The 21,709-nt window shown below is 42.2% G+C and overlaps 1 protein-coding gene across 1 annotated transcript; it reads left to right on the forward strand.

The window, feature by feature from the left end:
• Positions 1 to 857: 857 nt before the first annotated feature.
• RUBCNL (rubicon like autophagy enhancer) lies at positions 858 to 21,184 on the forward strand. The gene is made up of 16 exons (XM_034060123.1): positions 858 to 942; positions 1,515 to 1,626; positions 3,716 to 3,824; positions 5,887 to 6,555; positions 9,987 to 10,072; positions 12,648 to 12,855; positions 13,685 to 13,789; positions 15,337 to 15,379; positions 15,774 to 15,906; positions 16,404 to 16,549; positions 17,265 to 17,329; positions 18,400 to 18,638; positions 19,108 to 19,169; positions 19,854 to 20,007; positions 20,119 to 20,209; positions 20,702 to 21,184. Exons 2-16 carry the CDS (start codon positions 1,555 to 1,557, stop codon positions 20,812 to 20,814), a joined length of 2,295 nt encoding a protein of 764 aa, XP_033916014.1. The 5' UTR covers positions 858 to 942; positions 1,515 to 1,554; the 3' UTR covers positions 20,815 to 21,184.
• The last annotated feature ends 525 nt before the right edge of the window (positions 21,185 to 21,709 follow it).

Consider the following 21,709-nt stretch of genomic DNA (forward strand, 5'->3'; position numbering starts at 1 on the left):
ATCCTTGAGGTGTGTCTACACATGTTGCCTGCGGGCCTCTATCCCCCACCGGCTTGAGGAAACATCCTCCATTCATTCCCAATCTTTGACTTGTTTGGGTTTAGAATAGAGTAGAATATACTATTTAGTTGGAAGGGACCTATGAGGATCACGTAGTCCAACTGCTTGACTACTGTAGGGCTGACTAAAAGTTAAAGCATGTTCAGATACCTCTTAAACGCTAACAGGCTTGGGGCATTGACCACCTCTCCAGGAAACCTGTTCCAATGTTTCATAGAATCACAGAATAGTTTGGGTTGGAAGGGACCTTAAAACTCACCCAGTTCCAACCCCATGCCACGGGCAGGGACACCTTCCACTAGACCTGGCTGCTCCAAGCCCCATCCAACCTGGCCATGAACACTGCCAGGATGGGGCAGCCACAGCTTCTCTGGGCACCCTGTGCCAGGGCCTCAGCACCCTCACAGTAAGAACTTTCTAATGTGTAATGTATATCTCCCCTCTGTCAGTTCAAAGCCATCCCCCCTTGTCCTGTCACCACATGCCCTTCCCTCCTCAGAAGGATCAGCGCCTCCCCCCCTCAGGAAGCTGTAGGGCGCACTGAGGTGGCACCTCAGCCTCCTTTTCTCCAAACCGACGAACCCAGCGTCCCGAGCAGCAGCTTTCGTTGCGGTTTGCGTTTACTTTCCCCAAGCTCTGCTGTGGCACCGAGGATTGCCCTTCTCTCACCAGAGGGGCGGGCTAGATGAGCCATCCACCCACCCACCCCCGGCCAGGCCGCACCCCCCTCACCCCTGCCGTGGCTGCGGAAGAGCCCCACCCTCCCTCGCGAGGCCCCGCCCCGGGGCCTGGCCCCTTTCTCAGCAGGGGAGCGGTGCTGACCGTGTTGGCGGCAGTGCTGGTGACCTGAGCGGTGCTGTGACCGGCGGCTACGGGAGCCAGGTACGTGCGGCGGCGGGGGAAGGCCGGTGCCTGTCAGGGAGCTTGGTGCGGCCGCTGGGATGCTGTTGGGGTGTTGTTTGTGTTGTTGGGGTGCTTCTCTCAGAGTTAATGCTCTCCGAAGCTGCCCAGCGGGCTGGGCGCTTCCGTGGGAAGGGATACGCGGTTTCCCAGTGCCGTGTGGGGACGACGGCGCCGGGGTTTGTTCACCGCCGGTGCCTTCCCCTGCCCAGTCACCGGTGGAGGGGAAGGAGCAGCCCCGCTGCTGTGGAGCCTGGCGCTGCCAAGTCCGCTCCCTCTTCCTTACACAACAAACGGATCAATACCTTCCTTGATGCCTGTGGTAGGCATTCCCGTTTGTTTGTGTTTTGTTTTGGCTTTTTTTTTTCTTGGAAATCTTTTCTCTTTAACACGGAATTCCACTGCTGCTGAGATCTGCTTTTCTCTAAGCTTATAAGCGTGCCAAAGCCAAGACCGCAAACAGTTTCCAGTATGAAATGTACAGCCTGGAAAACACATGGAGAGTCGCGGTTAACGTGGCGGCGATTGTAATTCTTTCTCTCTGTCGCTTCCAGGCGCTGAAAAACAGCAACAGACCAGGAATGCTGCCCCATCATGTCTCTCCATGCGGAACCTCTGGCCAGCTATAGCAGACCGGGAGTCTTCAAGCACCCCAGCACTGAAAAGGTAAGGAAGAGGGCAACGCAGTGGAGGCTCAGTGTTTCCTTTAGCTGCGGCAGCCTCTTTCAAGAAAGAGCTTTTACTTGTCAGGGGTTGTGGTAAATACTTTAAATGCTGGAGATTTCATTATAGTGTTGGAAATATATTCCCAGTGTTGAGGGAGGGAAAGGCTGACTTGCTTGTGCTATGAAAGACATCAAAGTGGGGTTTATTAGTTATGGCAGGACGTTGTAGTACTTTTCACTCACCTCTGTTGTAATATTTACTTATAAGTGCTTCTTAATTTCTTGGTTTGTGATTACTTTTTTATATTTTGATAATTACATACTAGATGAGCTCTTTCATAATCTGTGATGTCATTGAAATTGTAGCATAGAATCATAGATTTGTGTTGGAAGGGACCTGAAAGATCATCAAGTTCCAATCTTGAAAGTAAATGAGAATCTTTATATCCAAATTTTCAGAACACTAATTGCTTCTGATAAGATCTAAGGGGGGGGAGCACTGTTTTAAAAAGAAAAAAGATAAAATCTGAAGACTCTTTAACATCTACTGATAAAGTCCTTACATGTATCCTGGTGTCAAGTTGTTATTTGATGCATCCTAAGAAGTAGAGCTTGTTAATAACTGGTATTAAGACCATTAAAAAGAAGAAAATAATTAAAGACGAATTCTTGTAAGAACTATTTTACCCAGTGATACTAACTATATGATATTTATATATATAAAGCCATTTCTCCAAATGAAAATGCATGGAGGGGGAGAAAAAGTGCTGATACTGAAGAATGTATGTTCTAAGCACTGGCATAATCAAGCACTAAATATTTGAGATTCAGCATACTATTTTTGCTTCAAAATGTTTTTTTTTGTGTTTTTTGGGGTTTTTTTTTCGGTTGAAAGGGGATTTCTTTGTTGGTTTTATTTTTTTCTGCTTTCCATGAGTCTGAGGGGTTTCTGGACTAGATCTGCTTGCTGAGTCTCCTCACTCTCCCCATGGATGGAATATAAAGATGAGCACAGGGTGGCAGAGGACAACACACCTTTTAACTCCCTTCTCTTTGTGTGGGACCACAGGGTGCAGGGGAGGGTGAGAGACATCCTGGAGATGCTTCTGCATGGAGACATCTCATCTATGTCATGAGTGGGCAGAAGGCAGGAGGTACACCTTAGTTAATGCACCTTCAGATGGCGTGCCCAACAAATATGTGACCCTCACAAGGTTTTGTGAGCTTGGGGAGGAGACCTGTTGCTTCACTGTCCTGAGTGTATCTTATTCCCTTGCTGGAATTAGCCCCTTGGTATCTGTGCTAAACTGTTTGCCCTAGTTCAGCTTAACCTGGTTTGGCAATATGGTAAATCCAGCTCTGGGGTTAGAAATACCAAGCTGTAAGCGTCATGTCCGTACTAAGTGAAATGCCAATCTGGTATAAACCTGCTCAGTCAGTTCAAATGCATTGAGAATTTTTGTCAGCTTCTACTGTCAGGCTCTATGCCAGGTCAAGTATTATCTATTTGTGTCACTTCTTGCTTTGTTCTGGGTCAGCTCTGTTGCTGACATGAACCGTCAGGTAGCAGTGTGCTATCAAATTAGGCAGATGTGATTATGTGATCACACTTGCACCAGTTAATACAGCTGGGAGATCAAGCAGCACATGCATCAGGTGTTTGTGGAGTCTGGGCCTCACAGGTTTAGGTTTGCATACATCTAAATGGGCCCTTTTTTCCAGCTGCAGATTAGTGATTCCTTGAATTCTTTTTAACTTCATTGTTGCTGTTTTGACAGATATATAGGCATATGATTCAGATTTTGTATCTCTTACATGCCTTAAACATATGCATGGCTCTCTTACGATGGAGACCTTTGATAACCTGCCTTTTGGAGTGAAATGCAAGATGCAGAGTTGAGATGCCAGTGCTCTTTCAGATGGTGCATGCTTCTGGGGGAGTTTGCAGACAATGAGAAATACAGGCAGTGTTTAGGTGACTGTCAGCAGGCTTTAGCATGGTGTTCTTCCTGCTGGGATGACTGTGAGCGTCATTACCAGAGTATTGCTGTTTTATAACCAAATTGTCTGCCTGTGTGTTCTTGTTCTAGTTAAACCACAAAAGCCTAAAGGTGCCTTTCACTGAGACAGCATATTCTTCAAATTCTTCAGCAAGGATTAGCTGCCTCGCTCCGACACCTCAAGTATCTGTTCTCTCAGGTATGTCAGTTTGTTCTAAAATGCCTCCCTCTGGGGAGGTTTGTTGGTACTTGTAGTGGTAGCAAAAGCTATCAATGGTTGTGTTACTAAACAAGTATAGTTTGGTTGGAGAGAAAATCTTGGTTACTGGCTTTGAAGGTGGGGCAACATCAAGGTGTATTTATACAATTTGAAAGGATGGGTTTTTTTTGCCTTCCAGATGGTAGTTTGGCCATTTTAGTTATGTTGGCATTTTGTGTGCTCGAGAGTAAAATACTTGAACCATTCAGATGATTCTTGGCTGTTTAAGTCTTTGTTCATTCAAGAAATAGTTTCTCAGATTTTAATAGATTACAGCAGCTACTCACATGAATATCAGTTACAAAACAATTTAAGATTTTTTTTTTCTTTGTTGGAACTAACCTGTTTCTGGAGGTAGCTTAAAATGTGGGGTTTGGTGGATTTGGCTTTGCAATAGGAGAGCAAGCAGAAGAGTTGAAGACAGTAAGACTAAATGTTTTGTCTTGCACAGAAAACATGCAGTCTGCAGCCCAAGTTAACATATTCCTCTGAAATTTAAATATCAATAGCTACCAAAATTGCTTTATTTTAATGAAAACATCAAAATATGTTTTAAAGTCAGCTAGCTCTTAGTTTCCTATTCCTGCCCCTTACACTGCTATTAGCTGGCTACTTTGGCAAGGTGTTTCTTTGCAAATCAGCCAGTGAAATACGCAGTTTTGTTGCTATTTCTGCAAGAGCTTTCTCCTGGTATGGCAGGTGGCTGATCCCAATTGCTGGTGAACTCAGATAATTTTGGCTTGGCTTTACTACCACAAAATTGCTAGCAGCTTGTGCAGTATAGGTTATGTGTGATGTTGGTAGTAACTTTTCAGCTGCCTTTTGACAGGGACTGCTATTTATATAGACTTGCTTTTCCAAATTATGTGGGTTTTGTTTCTATACCTTCATTAATAAACTTTCCTATCATGTAATTTGAGTACATGCTGGCTTCCAGATGAGTAACTTGTGGAGAGGTTTACTGATTTCCATTGAGAGATGTTCAGGGAGAGCAACCTGTGGCCAAAGTCTGTAGGCTGCAAGACTTGCTAGGTTTTTTTTTTTTTTATTTCACCAGCAGTGTTTAACGTTCCTCCTTGGACCTAACTAGTTCTTTGCCCTGGAAATGCATCGTCTTGATTGTATCTATTTTGAGAGTTTTACAACCTGCTTATCTTCCCTAGACAGTTGTTAACTTCATTGTTATGTTGTCAATAGCTTCTTTTTGAGCATAGTCTTTGTGTCTAATCTCTCCATTGTCTGGATGATGGCAGTTCCCATGAGGCTTTTTGTTCAAGGTATAGGACTTTGATTTATTCTTGAACAGCTACTGGCAACAGTGCCTATTTCTACATCACACTAATGTTGCCATGTTTGCCACTAAAAGCAGTTTGTCCCTTTTCAGCTGAACTGCTACTTTGTAGTAGGTCACAGAATCTTGGCAGGTGGTACTTTTGATTCCTTCAGAGACATTATATCACAATGAACTCAGTGACAGCTGTTTTTCTTTATGGGTTCATGTAAATGTTACCACCCCTATGCATAGTGTACTGAAAGTTACTTTAGCCTTTTCCATGTGAGGAAAAGTGTCTGACTGAACTAAAGCATGCAAGCACATGACCTTTAATTCTTAAGTGTCTATTTTTTGTTCCTGCTGTATTGAACCTCTATATATCTTGCTATAATGTGACCTTCTCTTTACTGGCAGTGGAACCAGTACCAGTAGCTGTACCTCATCCAGTTTTGTAGAACAATGATGTTTTTGAGCATGCTATCAGTTACCATTAAAGCTTAACTAATTGTGTTTGGCTAGCACCAGCATAATTTACTGTTTGTTTATTACCTAGCCTTATCAATGACGAATTCCTTCCAGACTGCAGAAAACTAGAGCTTTCTTGCAGGAAGAGGCAGCAGAGAATAGTGTCTCCTCACATATGTCAAAAATAATGTGTATTTTACATTTTAAATTAAGCTTTTCTTAGGATTGTTTCCTAATCTCTCTGTGCTTCCCTTTCCTGAACAGACAAATATTCAAGGCCAGCAGTGATTGGACATGCTGGAAATTTTGGATCATACCCAAACAGTGCTGAAGCTATCAAAGACATTCTAGTGTCTGTTTTAACTGCATCTGGTTTGAAGCCCTCTTTGGTGCTGGAGCAGACTACAATGCAAGGAGCCAAACATCCAGACAGTGATGTGGAACAGTGGGAAGAAAGCAGTGCTGGGGATAGCCATGATGACAGTGACAGTGATTCTGCACGTTACAGCGCTGCCTGTACACAAACAGACGTTCGGTTTACAAGGCACCAGGCATGTTGGGACAACACGTGCTGTGATTCCTCTAAACCTTCACTGGATACTTGCTTTAGTTCCCGTTCCTCTGATGATGATCCTGCTGCTTCCTCCTTGAATAGCTTCAGTCTTTCGGACATGTCCCCTCTGAGGCAGGACTGCTTTACCCAGGTGACATTAACAGGAGGCACTGTCACATCGGCTGTTTTGTGTTCTGGCAGAGAATGTTATACCTCCCCCAAACAGGAGTTCACTTTCACAAAGTTTCTTTCTGATTCAACTGTGGATAAGCCAGCAGATCTGTTGAAATATCCTGATGCTTTGGAGTCTGTGCCTGTCAGCAACAGTGACAGCAATTCTCCCAGTAGACTTTCCCAGTCAGAGCCAGTTAATCAAACAGGTAACTTTATAAGTCTATTTTTGTTTTACAATTTCTGTGCTAGGAAAGACAGCTGTAACTGAAATGGGCTTTGTTTATGGTGATCGTGAATTAGATAAATGCTGTCATTCGAGAGGGGAGAAAGAACTTAAAAACCAAAGGAGAACCAGAGAGTTGGACTGTGGTTCCTGAAACAGGAAACACTCATGCTTGCAGTAGTCTGGCTCATGATGCAGAAATGCTTCTGTAATATGGAATCTTTGGTGAAATGTAAAAATTTCTGATCTGTGAGCAATGTAGAACGTCCACTGGATGAGGCTTGCACCACCTTCATCTTCACTATTACCCTTCTCCCAGAAGCACACAGTGTGGATCTGGGCGTTTGCTAGTGATTAATTGGGGTGTGGGGGCTCTCTGGGACATCTTGTGTTTGATCTGAAGGAGAGGGAGTCCTTTGATTCTGGGAATTTGGAGGCAGGGCATTAACATCCATTCTCATTAGTATTAAACTGGCTTGTGGCAGTGCAAGACTATTTTTCCTCTTCCCCTTTTCAAGTGTATCCAGAGTCTCAGAGACACATAGCTCCATCCCGTACAGGTTGGGATCTTTTATCAACCATACTGATAACCCACATCTTTTTGGTAAAGAGATGCAAATTGGGGGCTGCTGGCAAAGGGTGACTCCTGTTGATGCAGTGGCAGGCAGCTCAGGGTGGTGCAGGCCTATAGGTGAGGTCATGTTCAGTGGGGATGTTCATTGTGGTGCCCCCAAGTTGGCCTGGAGCAGCTGGCTGGGCCCTGGGGTTGTGTGTGTCTCCATGAGGTGTGCCGGCCTTTCTGGGCTGCAGGGCAGGGCCCTTGCTCCTTGGCTAGGATAAGGGAGCAATCCTGTCATGTTTAATACCTAACAGCCTTTGCTACAGTGAGATGAAGCATCTTTGTTCTGTAAAGGATGTTATCGGTACCTAAGGGATTATTCATAGAATTACAGAATGGCTTGGGTTGAAAGGGACCTACCTGAAAGATCATATATTTCAACCCCCCTTATGCTAAACCAGGTTGCTCAAAGCCCAGCCCAGTCCAGTCTGACCTTGAACACTGCCAGGGATGGGGCATCCATAGCTTCTCTGGGCAACCTGGGCCAGTGCCTCACCATCCTTGTAGTGAAGAACTTTTTCCAAATATCTAATCTAAATCTACTCTCTCAGTTTAAAGCCATTCCCCCTTGTCCTGTCACTACATGCTTTTGTAAAAAGACCCTTTCCTGATTTCCTGTAGACCCCCTTCAGGTATCAGAAGGCTGATACTCTTCCTAGATACTGAGCCTTGGAAGGATGGTGCAGCTGATTTTCTACTGGAAAGAAGGCAAACAGCAGAGAATAGTTAGCCTGCCCTTTGTATTATAAATGAAAATGCAAAGCCTGGGTGGTTGGTTTGTTTTGATTTGTTTTGGTTTTTTGTTTTGTCTTCCTCCTTTGGTCAGTTGTAGTCCTAGTGGTGACGCTCCAGTGAGCTTCACTTCCAGGCTCTGGTCCTTCCTAGCTATTCACTCAGCTCCTCCAATACCTCATGTTGGCTACAAGATCAAATAGGCACGTGCTATTGCAGAATTGGGAGCTCTTAATAACAACTTTGTCATTTGGGATAGGCTGTCGTCAGCAGTTACTATGGTGATGGTTATAATGGTTTTGTTATGCTAGGTGTTTTGTCAGCTCCCCTGCATTTAAGAGGTGCCCATCAGGGAGAAGAAAACCGCACCTGGCAGTTGGAGCTGGCTGGGGCCAGTCTCACAGGTTTGGTTCGCCAGGTCTGGAGAACACAGACCAAGCTCCCAGTGTCAGAGGGGACCCTGAGGCATGTGTGTAAGAACAAATAAATTGTGTGTGAGTTGGCCTTCTGGCACGAGTAGGATGCGTCACAAGCTTGCATTGGGTCAGTAATGCTGCTGGCGCTTCAGGAAGCAAATGGAGGAATATGGCAGCCAGATGACTGGGGAAGTCTTGCCCTTGGTCTTACTAAAAATACTTTTCACACAAGCCAGGATCCTGTTAGATGCTGTGCTGTGTGGTGGACTCTATCTGCATTAGACTTTGGTCTGTTCTGTACAAAGTGAAAATTAATGCATTTCATCATTCGTTCTTCCTCCCAACCATTTAACTCACCAGTGCTTAGCCTGGAGCAAAGGGGAGTGAGGTTTCATTGTGCAGGACTATGAGGATGGGAAAAGCAAATGGCAAACTGACAAAGAAGAAATAAAATGTTTAGTTTTAAGGCAGAAATTATACAAGAGCACCATTTGACTTGTCATCCTTTCCATTGCTGTCTCAGAGATGGTGGTTTCTCTCTTTTGTTTCTTGCAGAAAATTGGTGAGACATAAGGAAATAACATAACTTAAATAATAAGAAATATTTTTTTCCAGTGCCATTGAATAGTTTTTGTTTGTTTTGCTGTTTGTTTTTTAATGGGATTTTCTGGTGGTCTTGTGAGCTCCTGTTTGACCTTTAAAAGTATAAAAAGGACTTTTCTCCAGTGGCTTCATGCAACCTTCTGGAAATGCTTTCATTATTGTTAATGAAGAGCCTGTGGCTGAACTGGATGTTTTCTGGGGGCTTTGTTGTGGCTGGTGTGTCACTGGCAGTTCATAAGGTTTGTTCTTGCTTTTAACCTGCATGTGCATTAAGGTCACCTCTTTCTGTGGCTCTTGAGGGTTCTTTCCCCAGCCCCAGCAGCCTCCAGGCAACAGTGCTCAGGAGCAGAAGGGCAGCCAGACCATTTTTGCATCAGACCGAGACCTGAATTTTGTTTCATATGCTCATCCTACTTGGCAGCAAATGCCAGGAAAATAAAAGTACTATTCTGGGAAGCTGGGAGTACTGTGGCTGATGTCTGCGCCAGTTGTACATACTGCCATGCAGTATGGGATCCATTTGGATGCAGGAGGGAGATTTTCTAGAGGCATGGAAACAGAATGGCAAAGTTTTTTCCAAACTTGCTATAGTCACATGACACCAGCAGCATCTCTCTGCAAGCCCAGACACTTCTTCCAGCAATTGTGAATGAGCAGAGAGCAGTGTTACCTGGTTTTGTTGCAAACTGCAGAGCATCGCTGTAATCCCAGCCTGAGGTTCTGACTATGCTTGTCAGGAGCAAGCTCCTGGACTATGCAAGTCCAGGAGCTTGTAGTGGGGAGAAGGTTGGTGTTGGGAGCACAGTGGTAGTGTCACAACATGGCATTTAAACCATGCTTCTCTGGTCACTCATGCTTCAGGCTGCCAGGGTAGTTCAAATGCCAACGTGTTCCTCAGATATCTCCTTAACTTCCACTACAACCTCCAGGCCCAGTGGTGTTAAGTTTTGCAAAAGAAAGTTTGCTTTGATTTCTGGAAATCGCCCTGTACAAATCCTGGAAGCTGCAGAGAAAGAAATAATAAAGTTCTTATTATACCCACAGGTTCTACTTCACTTTTGAACATAAGTGTTATACCCTTGAATCGTTCGTTGCAGGACATGTGCATGCTTCCAGAAGATGTGGAGAAGGTGAGGGCAACAAAGACTATTGTCATAATGTAATTTTTTCCATTTTATAGTGGCAAAGCTAAATGACAGTAGGTGTTTCTCAGTAACAGAAATCTCCGATAGATTTTCAGATCTATCTTTAGAAATCTTTAGAAATCCTGTATTTCCCCTCTTCTTCCCCTCTGGGGGTGAACTTACAAACCTAAAATGCTTACTGCTTCACTTACATTGAGTCTTAATCCATTAGTTAAATATTTTAATTATTTTAATGTAATGGAAATATTTTAGAATGCTACACTTCCACTTTTCATGCTATCATTTTCCAGCACATTCTTCCAGACCAGACTTTACAGTCATTATAGTCACCTTAAAGTTACATTAGAATTTACATAGAATGTGTTGCAATTACATGCTTATGGATGGGATTTACCTCATGCTTTTACTGTTAGGAGATAGGGAGAGGTGTTGGGTTTTTTCTGTATGTGCTTATGATCCTGTGAGTTTGCTGTAAAAAAAAAATGACAACATACATAACAAGCACAGTAACTGTAACATCTGCAGTGATTTAAGGAGTTTCTCATGGTTTTTAAGTTGGAGAAGGGACCCAAATGGTATTAGGTGTGTGGTCAGATAGGCAGCCCACTTGAGCTTATAAGCAAAGATAAAGTTGAGAATATAACGCTGTCATGCATAATTGTGTGTGCTAAATGTTAATCTTTTTAGAAAGTTTGAAAAGAGAAGTTAATATTATAGTTACTGCAAAGAGCAGCATTTAATACAAAAGAGCTTCAAAAATGTGCACAGCACTGGTTTTGTTGGAGTGGGAAGTTCTGCATTTGACACGAAGCTCTTGGTGTCCCTGAAGTGCATTTTAAAACAAAAAACGCCCAGTAAATCACACACCAAAGCCAACAAATTTGTAAACCAGCTTTAGATATTGTTTGTTGTGAAAAGGTGTTTCAGAAAGGAGTTGAGGTTTCTCTGTAATGTGTGAACCAAAAATAATATGCTTTCAACCACAGGAGACCAGTGAAGGTAGATATGCGTATTAGAAACCACAGAGTGAGAACTTCTGAGTGAGGCAAGTTCACATCAGCTACCTCTCTTGTGCAGATGACTGGGGACTGATATGATTACAAGAGATACCAAGAGCTCAATGATTATGAGTGAGGTTGTCTTTTTAAGAAAAACAAAAAACAACTATCTGAAACAGAAAACCAAACAAAACCCAAAACACTTTTGGGTTGTAAAATAGTCTCTTTGAAATTTATAAGCCTGAAAATTTAAGGTAAACTAGCGTCAGCAAGTCTGAGAACTGTAGTTGTGTGCCAGGAAGGAGATTGGTCAGATAACCAGGAGGGACTTCCCACTGATGCAAGTGGGAGACAAGTGAGAAGGTTGGGGTGTCACAGCTGAGCTTCACAGTGGGACTGCTTCCTAGGGTGACAGGCTTACCAGAAGGCAGAGCTGAAAGCTGATAATCATGATAAGTACAGGAGTGCCTGTATCCTGTTCCATCTTTTCACAGTGCAGGGTGCTCAGATATGCTCATAATTGCTTCTATCAACAGGATGTGCTGCTATGCTGTGCTCTGCCACAATCTTGGGGTTAACCAATGCCACATGGGCTTTTTTTAGCCTTCAGGGTAGGATGTGTGTTCTTTATCTGCCAAAAGGGAAGGGGCTCCTTAATTCTTTACTTTTCTAATAGTATGTCCAGAAGTTCAATGAAAGTTGTCTCTGGAGAAACTGTACACTAAGCAAGTGCTGTTAGTCGGTGTTACGGGAAAGATAAAAAGTCTCTTGAAACACCCCCAGTGACTTGGGGGACCTCTCCAATGTTGAGATTAATCTCTTCTAAATGTATTTGGCTGTGGACAAAAATAGAACACTATACATTTCTGCTTTGAGAAAAATAAGATACTTTATATCCATACTAGATAATCTGATAAGAAAGCAGTGGTGTCTGTTGTGCTTTGTAAGTTTTAGCTATTTCTAAATCCTGATATCTGTCTTCATGCTTCTCTTCTGCAAGCTTCATGCTTGTAGGGTGTCATGGATATTGATGTTGTGTGGTACAATTTTCTGAGGGTAAGCCACTTTATAAAAAGCCTTAATTATTCTGTATTTAGAATCTCTAGCCTTAGGTACTGCAGGTTTTTTTAGATGGAGGTTTAGCTTTGCACAATGCAAACACATGCAGTTGAGGGGATGCACACTGACTTGAAATTAAATCCTATTAATAGGATTCACACTTGCATGCTAAATAATGCAGTGTAACTGGAAGGCTGTCTCTAAAATGCATGCATATTCATCAATTAGGCATGTAATCAAGTTTCTTTTTATCTAATAGATGGGTAAGATAATTGTCTCCCCCTTGATTAGAGAACACAATTTACTTTTATCTGGGCCTTTTGCATGTTGTCTCTGAATTGCCCTTGGAGAGATGGTTTGTTGTTTGGGATTTGTTGGTGTTTACATGAAAAGTGAGATAGCCATACCTTTTTATTTCTTGAGTTGAAAAAGTATATTTCACTTTGTCTTAAACAAGTATAAAATATGCTGTGTACTAATGAGGGTTCCAATCCTGCGTCCAGGAAAACGCACACTTTTTTGTTGCAGATATGATTATAGCATCTTTAGAAAAAATGAAATGTAATATCCTAAGCCAACAAGCAGAGTCCTGGGGTGTGGAGGAAGCAAGTGGATCAGATGGCAGCTATCACACTGATTCAGAGTTCTCATCTTACCCTGGAGTGAAGAAGTCCGATTCCTCTGTTGCTTCCTCAGACAGTGGTTATGAAGGCAAGTTACTTAGTCTGTAATGCATTCTTGTCTGACAGCCTTTGCCATTTATTTTTGTGCAAGAAAAAAGTAAATGAATTTGGGCATTGCTTGGAACCAAATCCTCTGTTACCTTCTTTGAGTCTCTTGAGAGCTCTGTGCCCTGGGGATCATTATGCCACAAGAGTTTTCCCTGTGTGTCAAATTCTTCCTGTTGAATGCTCACGTTTTCTTTTTCAATACTAATTATGATAAATAAAACATAGATGGAAGGTTTAAGTGCTTGGCATGTGGCACAACTTTCTATATAAAAGTTCCTGTAGTTGGCTGATTTTTCTTCCTGCTTAAATCCCTTTTTGCAGGATTTGAAGATTGGTTCACTCTTTCTGTGCTTACTTCTGCAGTATGCAGATCAGGCCACATAACTGATTTGAGTGAAACTGCCTGAAGTATTCATTCACATGTAGTTTGAAGCAAGATAGTAAATGCTCCTGCCATTGTAATGCTTCAGTCAGTACATGAGTGATACGGATCTTTGCAATGGAACTGAAGTCTGAAGTCTAAGTGACATAACTTCTGGACAAAAAAGAGTGGTGCACTTGTATGTGGAAGGGGAGAGATCATTGATAATATAAAAGCTTTTGGTTTAGTCTCTAGAAGCTTCTTAGCTTAAGAAACTGAGGGATATGCTGTATGACGGAATTGGCTTTCTGTGCGTATGTAAAAATGGCTCTGTAAATACAGGCTGTGTGCTAAAGTTTTGTTAAGTGCAGTAAAATACAAATATAACTTGAAGCAGCTACTGTATAAATGCTGGAGAAGTTTAACTGGTGTTGCCTTTGTTGGACAGGCTGTGCTCTGCTGCCTGTCACCTCCCCAGTGCATCTACCATCACATCATGGGGTTACCAGATATCATTGCCACAGTGACTCAGAGGATGAATATGTAATTATTGGTAAGACTTTAAAATTATAACTCTATTGTTCAACTGAATCTATTTCATTGTTTGGATAAATCTGTTGACTTAGTAGATGTTACTGCAGGAGAAATAACATGAGAAAATGGGCAGAACAACATACATGTGACTCCTTACTAGAACACACGCAGAAACACCAGACTAGTGCAGGATTTCCTTTCTATAAAAGACTATCTTTGCTGGTGTGAGGGTGTTGTGGGTTGACCCTGGATGGATGCCAGGTGCCCACCAGAGCTGCTCTGTCACTGCCGCCCTCAGCTGGACATGGGAGAGAAAATAGGACGAAAAGGTTGTGGATTGAGATAAGGACAGGGAGAGATCACTCCCCAATTACCATCATGGGCAAAACAGACTCGACTTGGGGCATAGGGGAAGTTTCTGCCATCTTCTCACAGAAGCCACCATTGTTGCCCCCCACTGCCAAACCTTGTCATGCAAACTCAATGTGGGGACTGAAATTATGTTTAAGGATTAAACCCAGTGAATGTGCATGAGCGAAGTGTAAAACAGCCACAACTTCAGCCAACTACAGCAGCATTGTTTGAGAGAATTTAGGACATGATTATTTCCAAATTAAACAGGTTGGTTAGGTTTTAGGCAGCCCTATTTCTGCTTTGAAACTAGAGCAGAATGTCTCCGTCCCCTTACAGTCACCAGTGCTCTGCTTCTGTGCAGTACAGTCCTGAGTTTCTTTGGTTAGCTTCTGGTTTTTACGTATTACAGAAATAGAAACTGTTAAAAGTAGCTTGAGCAACATTTAACCTCCATCTTATTTTCTCCTGTTAACAAATGCGTTTTTATTGCTCCCTTTGGTTTTAGAGGTTGAGGGGGTTTTGTTGTTGTGGGTTTTTTTGAGGGCAGGGTTTTTTTCACCTCCTTATTCCCCACTCTGATAATGAATAACGAGGTCCCAAAACTGCACTTCCAGTAGCAAGCATTATTTTAACATGCATGAATGGGGAAGCATGTGACTTGAGAACAGTATGCATGGCCAGAAATAATGCTACCAATGTGAATGCTTTGTCTGCATCAGCATATTTTGTCTGTATAAACATAATTAAGAAGTGTGTGCTTTAATTCCATTCATCTCACCTGTTATTAACTTGTTTCTAGCATTACCTGCCATGTTTGTGATTGGTGTCTCCAAGTATCTGTCAGTGTCTGAAAAAGTCAATGTGCACTCTGCTAGTTCTGTGTGTGATTACTTATATTGGCCTTATGATTAGACATGGTCTAGTAGGCACTTAGTCTCTCCTTACCATTTCTCCTGCTCTTGAAGGGAGGCTAAGGTGATGATATGATGCATCTCTTCATCAGCAGATGTCAGGGATCTGCAGAGGTGATAGAATTCTTATGCCTCTTTACAACTAGGGCTGAGGTTATTTCACATAGCCAGCAAAAGTATTGTAAAACTGAATATATTTGAAGCTGACACCGTGGTGATGCAGAAGTAGATATAAAACAATGCTGAGTAACAGAAGCTTTGTTTCTTAGATGGCTTAATAAAATTTTCTCCTTTACCACAGAACTTGAAGACCTTGAAAATCTGTCTGTCACCCCAGATGTAAGGTACTGCTGTTTATCTTTTCTCTAACAGCCTGGTGGCACTACCTTTTCTGCTGCACCAGCTTCCTGGTGACTCTTCTGGCTGGGGTGGTGAAAGGTGTGGGAGGGGTAAATTTGGCCCTCCCAAGGAAGGGGAAGGAATGCTGCTTGACAGCAAATGTCTGTGGTGCTTGGCTTAGCAGAGCGTTTCTTTGGTCCTTGAGCCTCCCTGGAGGCTGGTGGCTGTGGCTCTGCGAGCACGTGGGTGTATCAAAGCAAGGACATGGGAGTGAAGGGATGGGAGAAAACTCTTCAGGGATGCAGAAGAAGCAGTGGAGCTGCGGATGACATGCTGCTATTTTTCACTGTATTGCTTGTGTTGTATTTCATTATATTGTCTGTATTGCTTCACTTTCAGATCATCTTTTGAACCAGTCAGCAATTCTGCTGAAACAACAGCCCAGGAGTTGTGCAGAGCTTTCAGAAGACGCTGGTTGCAGACAGACTCTACAGTTCAACTGTCTAGTTGCCTGAGCTCATCGAAGCAGAGAGTGAGTCTGAGCTGAAAACAGCAGGCTCTTTATTTGGTTCTCCAAATAATCGTCGTCTTACTGCAGCTGCTTCACTGTTAAGGAAAGGGGGAAGCTGCATTTAAAAACCAAACAAACAAAAGACCCCAAACCCTTGAGTATTTACAGTTTATTCATTTACCTTAGCTAAATTTTTAGAACATTTAATTACTGTGAGGGTGGTGAGGCACTGAAATGGTTTGCTCAGAGAAAGTGGTAAATGCTCCATCCCTGGCAATGTTCAGTGCCAGGCTGAACAGAGCCTCGAGTGACACAGTCTAGTGTAAGGCATCCCTGCCCATTGCAGGGGGGTTGGAACTACATGATCTTAAGGTACTTTCCAACCCTAACCGTTCTATGATACTGAGAAAAGACTATGTGCCGGTGAAACTTGAACTTTAAAATCTTGGGGTATTAAACATTTAACACATGTCCAACTGATGGGCTGCTCACCTTCAACAGTCTGTCTCTTCCAACAGTCTGTGCTGAAAGAAGAGATTCCCAGAGAGCTTGAGTCCAGTTTGAATCTGGCTGAAGAAATAAAGATTGTATCCAAATTAAGAGGATCTTCTGGCTGGGCCCCACCGAGATCACAGATTATATTTAATATTCACCCTTCAGTCAAGTAAGTCTAGGGCATCTGAGCATTATGGTTTAGTACAGCATGGGGATTTGTCTGAAATCTGCTGAAGTTGATGGAGGGAGCCTGGGTGATTGAATAGAACCTAAGACTAGAACTAGTGCATGGCACACCCTTCTGCAGTATCTGTCACCAGCTTCACTAGAAAGCAGATGGCATCTTTATTCCCTTCTCTTGGCTGCATTAATCTCCTGATTAATGTGGCATGTGCACTTTTACATGTGATAGTACATAACTCTGTGTGGTGTTACAGTGGCAGCATGCTTAGTTGGACTCCTAAGAACTCATTATCTAATACTATCTGGAGAATATTCTTAAGAGTTTCCCCACTTGCCTGCTGATATTTTATGGGTAGTAGGTTTTCAGAAAGTGAAATGGGTCATGTTTGGGAAAACTGCTGTCTCACCACATAAAGTGCTGTTGAATGCACACAGTAGGCAAACTGGCTAATTCCCTGTTGCTGCAGGTCAGGTTGCTTTTTCAGTTGCAGAGGTGGATTTCCCCCTTGTACCCCCTCCTTGGTTTGGACACCAACCTAAGAAATGGAAAATAATCTGATTTTTGCAAGAAGCCATATTTAGAAGCAGTAATTGATAATTTAGACACTTTCACTGGTGCCAGTTTAGTTCTCTTGCACTTTGGGAGAATGTTAACTGTGTTTTGCATGCTGAAAGGTATAACTATTTGCCTCTGTATTCAGGAGAGATGCAGTAGTGGCTGCCCAAAACTTTACGTGTGTTGGCTGTGGAACCCCAATAGAAAGCAGTAAGTATTATTGAAAGGAATTAAACCCCCCTAATAAATCCATTGCTATTAACCAGGCTGTAATCTTTACCAACAGATGTATTACCATTGTATAATTATCTGAGCTAAGGGAAAATCTCACTGTTAGATGTGCCTGCAATAAAACAAGCAGTGGGATCTTGCCACTGCCTGGAATTTCTCCTTGCGGACAGAATGCAGTACTTGCTAGATGTCCTTCTCATGCACAGTGAAAATTCAGGACAGTTGACAACAAAACAGGAAAAGCTATTAAAAATAAAAATAAAAAATATAGCTTCCAGGCTGGATAGTGCTGGTGTTACATCCTCTGATGTTTTCTTATATAGTTCTTCTCTGTGCCAATTTACACATTTCCAAAAATAGCTTTTGAGAGACTTTAAGGAAGTTTTATGCAGGCTTATGGGATGTGTGCTTTTGCTCTTTTAAAAAGCATTGGTGTTTTTTTTTCCCCCTTTGATCTTGATCACAAAATTCTAATCACATTTTATCTGTGCTACTTTGTGAGAACTGCTTGAAAGCATGATGACTTCCAGGTCTGACAGCCAGATCTTACCTAAGAAATCTTTGAAGTGGCTTTCAACACTTCTTGTGCTGCCGCTCACAAAAAAGTGGCATTTGTGATGGCCTGTAAAGTGTCTGCAACCTTGGATGCTGTTATAGCTGGGAAAAATCCACATGAAATATGAAATATGAAAAGTATTACACAAGTGTGACACCACGATCAGCTTGTCTTTCCATTTGGTGGAAGTGTTTTATTGTGTGTTTTATCTGATATCTCCTTTTTGCAGGTAAAGTGACAGTGGTTTCTCTGATCTCATGTTGATAATCAGTTTGACAGATGTGGAAATGAGGAAAGCATTTCTCTTCTAATGCACAGTACAGACCTTGTGCTGCATGTATTTATCACTATAATAAAATCCCCTACTTATAAAAATAATCCCTAGCCCCTCACTCCAGTATATCAGAGTTATTTAGGCAGAATAGGCATACAGACAAGAGGTATGACCTGTAAGTATTAAAGTATTCACAACTTCATTGCTCTTCACCTGCAGAATATATCAGAAGACTCCGCTATTGTGACTACCTGGGAAAATACTTCTGTGACTGCTGCCACAGCTATTCCCAGTCTCCCATTCCGGCCCGAATACTTTTGAAGTGGGACTTCAAAAAATACTATGTATGCAACTTCTCCAAACACCTCCTTGACAGCATATGGCAGCACCCAATTTTCAATGTGTCATGTATTAACAAAGCCATCTACACAAAAAGTAAAGAAATGGACAGAGTGAGGGTAAGTGTGGCCTTTTATTGGGAATTTGTGGGTCTATGGGAAGAACTCCTTAGGGCAGGTTGTCCTTTGCCATGGTGTATATGGGAAAGATGCGAAGTTGATTTCTCTGCACTTAGACTTGTCCTCTCACAGCTTCTGGGATTTGCCCTCTCCCCCCTCAGATGAAGGAGAAGGGAGAAGTTTCCAACTTATGCCAGAGGTTGGAGATGTTTCCTCATTGGTTTTCTATTTAAGTTCATGGAGGAGGGAGCTGGGCTTCTGCAATAACTGTTTACTTGATGATTGGCTGTTGGGAAGCTCCAGAAGTTTTGATTAACTTCTTAAGTTTGTGGGCCATTAGAGAAAACACCCTTGGCTCATCTAGGAATTGTACCTATTCTTACACAGGTTTGGGTGTAGCATCTTGGTGTGCTGACATGGAGCCACTAGTAATTTAAAAATTGTTTTGTTTTCCCCCTTTGTCTTGTAGGAGGTGCAAGAACAGCTTTTTCATTTAAAAAAGCTTTTGAAAACCTGCAGGTTTGGAGAAAGGTATGGGCCGTGACTGTGCATGAAAAATTTTGTTAGAATGCATGTGGAGCCTTCTTATAGAACCTTCTTCTAGACACATTTGAGTGCAGGTTTAAATGAGTTGTCAGAATTTTCTCTACTGATATTAAAACTTCCTTCTATTACAACATGTTCTTCACTCAACATCTGTATGTATGTGGTGGCTTTGCTTCTTGTACTGTATTTAGATATCTGGGTTTAAATGTTAAATGTTTTTTTTTTTGTTAGGTGTATTTTCTTTCCTGCTCTGTCTCTTTTAGGTTTTCATTCATTCTTAAAAGGTGGAAGATACTCCTGTATATCTGCAATATGATTTGTCTTAAAAAATAAGAAAATTAACCAATGTGTTCCTTGAGGGTTTAAAGTTTTCTTCCAGAAATCAGTCATAATGCTCAGTTCAGTTTATTTTATAAACACATTCAGATTAAAGTAGTGACCAAAAGTGGAAAATACCAAAACATGACCACGCTTGTTGCTGTAAATTAAAGGTTTGTGGTATTCACCTCCCCAGACTATGGGCATAACTAATAGGTAGATGTGTGAACTGGGAGGTGAGGTAGGCTTTAGCATGAACTTGCATTGTGACTAGAGAAGCAGAAGAGGCTTATTCTTCAAAGATACTAGAATAGCAACTTCTTGTGACTCAATTTTCCTTTCTCTTTGCAGTGTACTGAAAGAATTTGAACAGGTTCCCAGCCATCTGACAGAGGAGCTGCATCTCTTCTCACTGGATGATCTGGTGAAGATCAAACGAGGGCAGTTACTGCCTCTTCTCAAAGACATCCTGAAGAGCTCCACTTCCCATGTGGATGGCTGTGAGGTAGGAAGCCAAGGCTCTTGATGTCCTTGCAGCTGCTAGTGTGAGGAATATTCATGCTGACATTTTTTTTCTTAGATTAAAAGTAAATCAACTCTTTTGCTGTCTTTGTAGCTCTGTCAAGCAAAGGGGTTTATCTGTGAATTCTGTCAGAGCGCAGATCTGCTCTTTCCACATCAGATTGCCAAATGCAAAAGATGCACAGGTATGTTCCGGACAAAACATTTTTCTTTCTTCCTTAGGGAGGATGTTGTTTTGTAAAACTGTTCAGACTTATTAAAGGAAAACATTGAGAATTTGCTTCACTGAAAGCATGTGTATTTGAAAACCATGGGTAGCATGTATCTTTGAAAACCAGGCTGTGGCAGCTGTCTTGCATCAGTGCAGAGAGCAAAGCCAGGGACTTGCTTGAACATAACTATGGCTTCAGGGGGAGGCTAATTTTTTGGGGTCTGTGCATGAAGGGAGACCATGGGACAATGCTATACTGCTGCTGTATCAGATCTTGTTCATTGTAAATCCTGTGAACCTTGCAAAAATGTTTAATCATAGATACTGCAGTAGTGGTGGTTGTCCCTGGTATACTTTTTATACTTGGGTTAACTAGGTAGAACATCCTTCAAGGAACTCGGCCGTTGATTCTTCTTTTATTTTTATTTATTTTCCCTGAATGTTGAACTGCTGTATGTATGAGCAGAGTGCAAAACATGCTTTCATAAAGCATGCTTCAAGTCTGGAGGCTGCCCCAGATGTCTGCGGATTGCAGCTCGGAGGACACTTTCAGAAACTCCATCACTGATGCCTCCATGAAGCTGGATTCCTCTGATGACTGCTGATTTGAGAATATACTCAGAGCAGACTCTTCAGGTGCCGGGCTAAGAATTAAATAATGTTGTTTTAGACATTACTATTTTTAATGGTTGTCTCCTTTTTGGGGGGTAAGGGTGGAAAAAAAAAGTAAAGACAAAAAAAAGACTTTAATATCATCATTGAAAACTCACCGTAAAGGAGTTTTCTCTTAAGTGGTGATCGAAGGGCTGGATGTTAATTCTGTGAGCAGCCTTTTGTTGGTGTGTTTCGTTCTTGTATGTAAGATTTTTGATATTATATTTTTGCATTCAAAATTATTCTTCCCTGTAATTCTGCAAACAATGTATAGATAGTAAATGAGTGTTCAAAAGCCTTGCCTCTGTCACATTTTGGGAATGTGGTAGAATATGAAATCATTCTCTCAGAAGCTCTTAAGCTTCTCTGAAAGCTTTAGGCATATCCAGGTCTGAAATTCTGTTCTGACAAAAGCTTAATGTAAACTGATGAATTTTAAGTTTCTTTTAAACATATGTATGAAACAACCTGTGGGTTGACCTTAGCCTGCTGCTAGATGCCCACTTCACTAGGTGATGCTCACCTCACTGCTGCTAGTGGCTCTCTCACTCCCCTGCCTAAAGAGGATGGGGAGAAAATAAAGCTTCTGTACAGGCTGTCCAGGAGAAGCAGTTTTAGGAAATATCCACATACTCCAGTGGGGTGCTTCCCATGGGCTGCAGGGGAATCTCTGCTCTGGCACCCAGAGCACTTATTTCCCCTCTGCCTTCACTGACTGGCATTTGTACTGCTGTTTCTCATTCCCCTTTCTCCTCTATGATGTTTCTCTGTTCTTAAATACATTCTCTCAGAGGTATGACTATCTTGGCTGAGGTGCTCA

The sequence above is a fragment of the Melopsittacus undulatus genome, chromosome 2 (genome assembly GCF_012275295.1).
Source record: "Melopsittacus undulatus isolate bMelUnd1 chromosome 2, bMelUnd1.mat.Z, whole genome shotgun sequence".
Classification (NCBI taxonomy): domain Eukaryota; kingdom Metazoa; phylum Chordata; class Aves; order Psittaciformes; family Psittaculidae; genus Melopsittacus; species Melopsittacus undulatus.

What these genes read in the sequence shown, in the direction of transcription:
- RUBCNL (XM_034060123.1), top strand. Translation starts at nt 1,555, where the DNA reads ATGTCTCTCCATGCGGAACCTCTGGCCAGCTATAGCAGACCGGGAGTC. An exon ending in TGAGCTCATCGAAGCAGAGA is followed by an intron (nt 15,907 to 16,403) that starts GTGAGTCTGAGC and finishes CTCTTCCAACAG; the next exon opens with TCTGTGCTGAAAGAAGAGAT. An exon ending in AATATTCACCCTTCAGTCAA is followed by an intron (nt 16,550 to 17,264) that starts GTAAGTCTAGGG and finishes CTCTGTATTCAG; the next exon opens with GAGAGATGCAGTAGTGGCTG.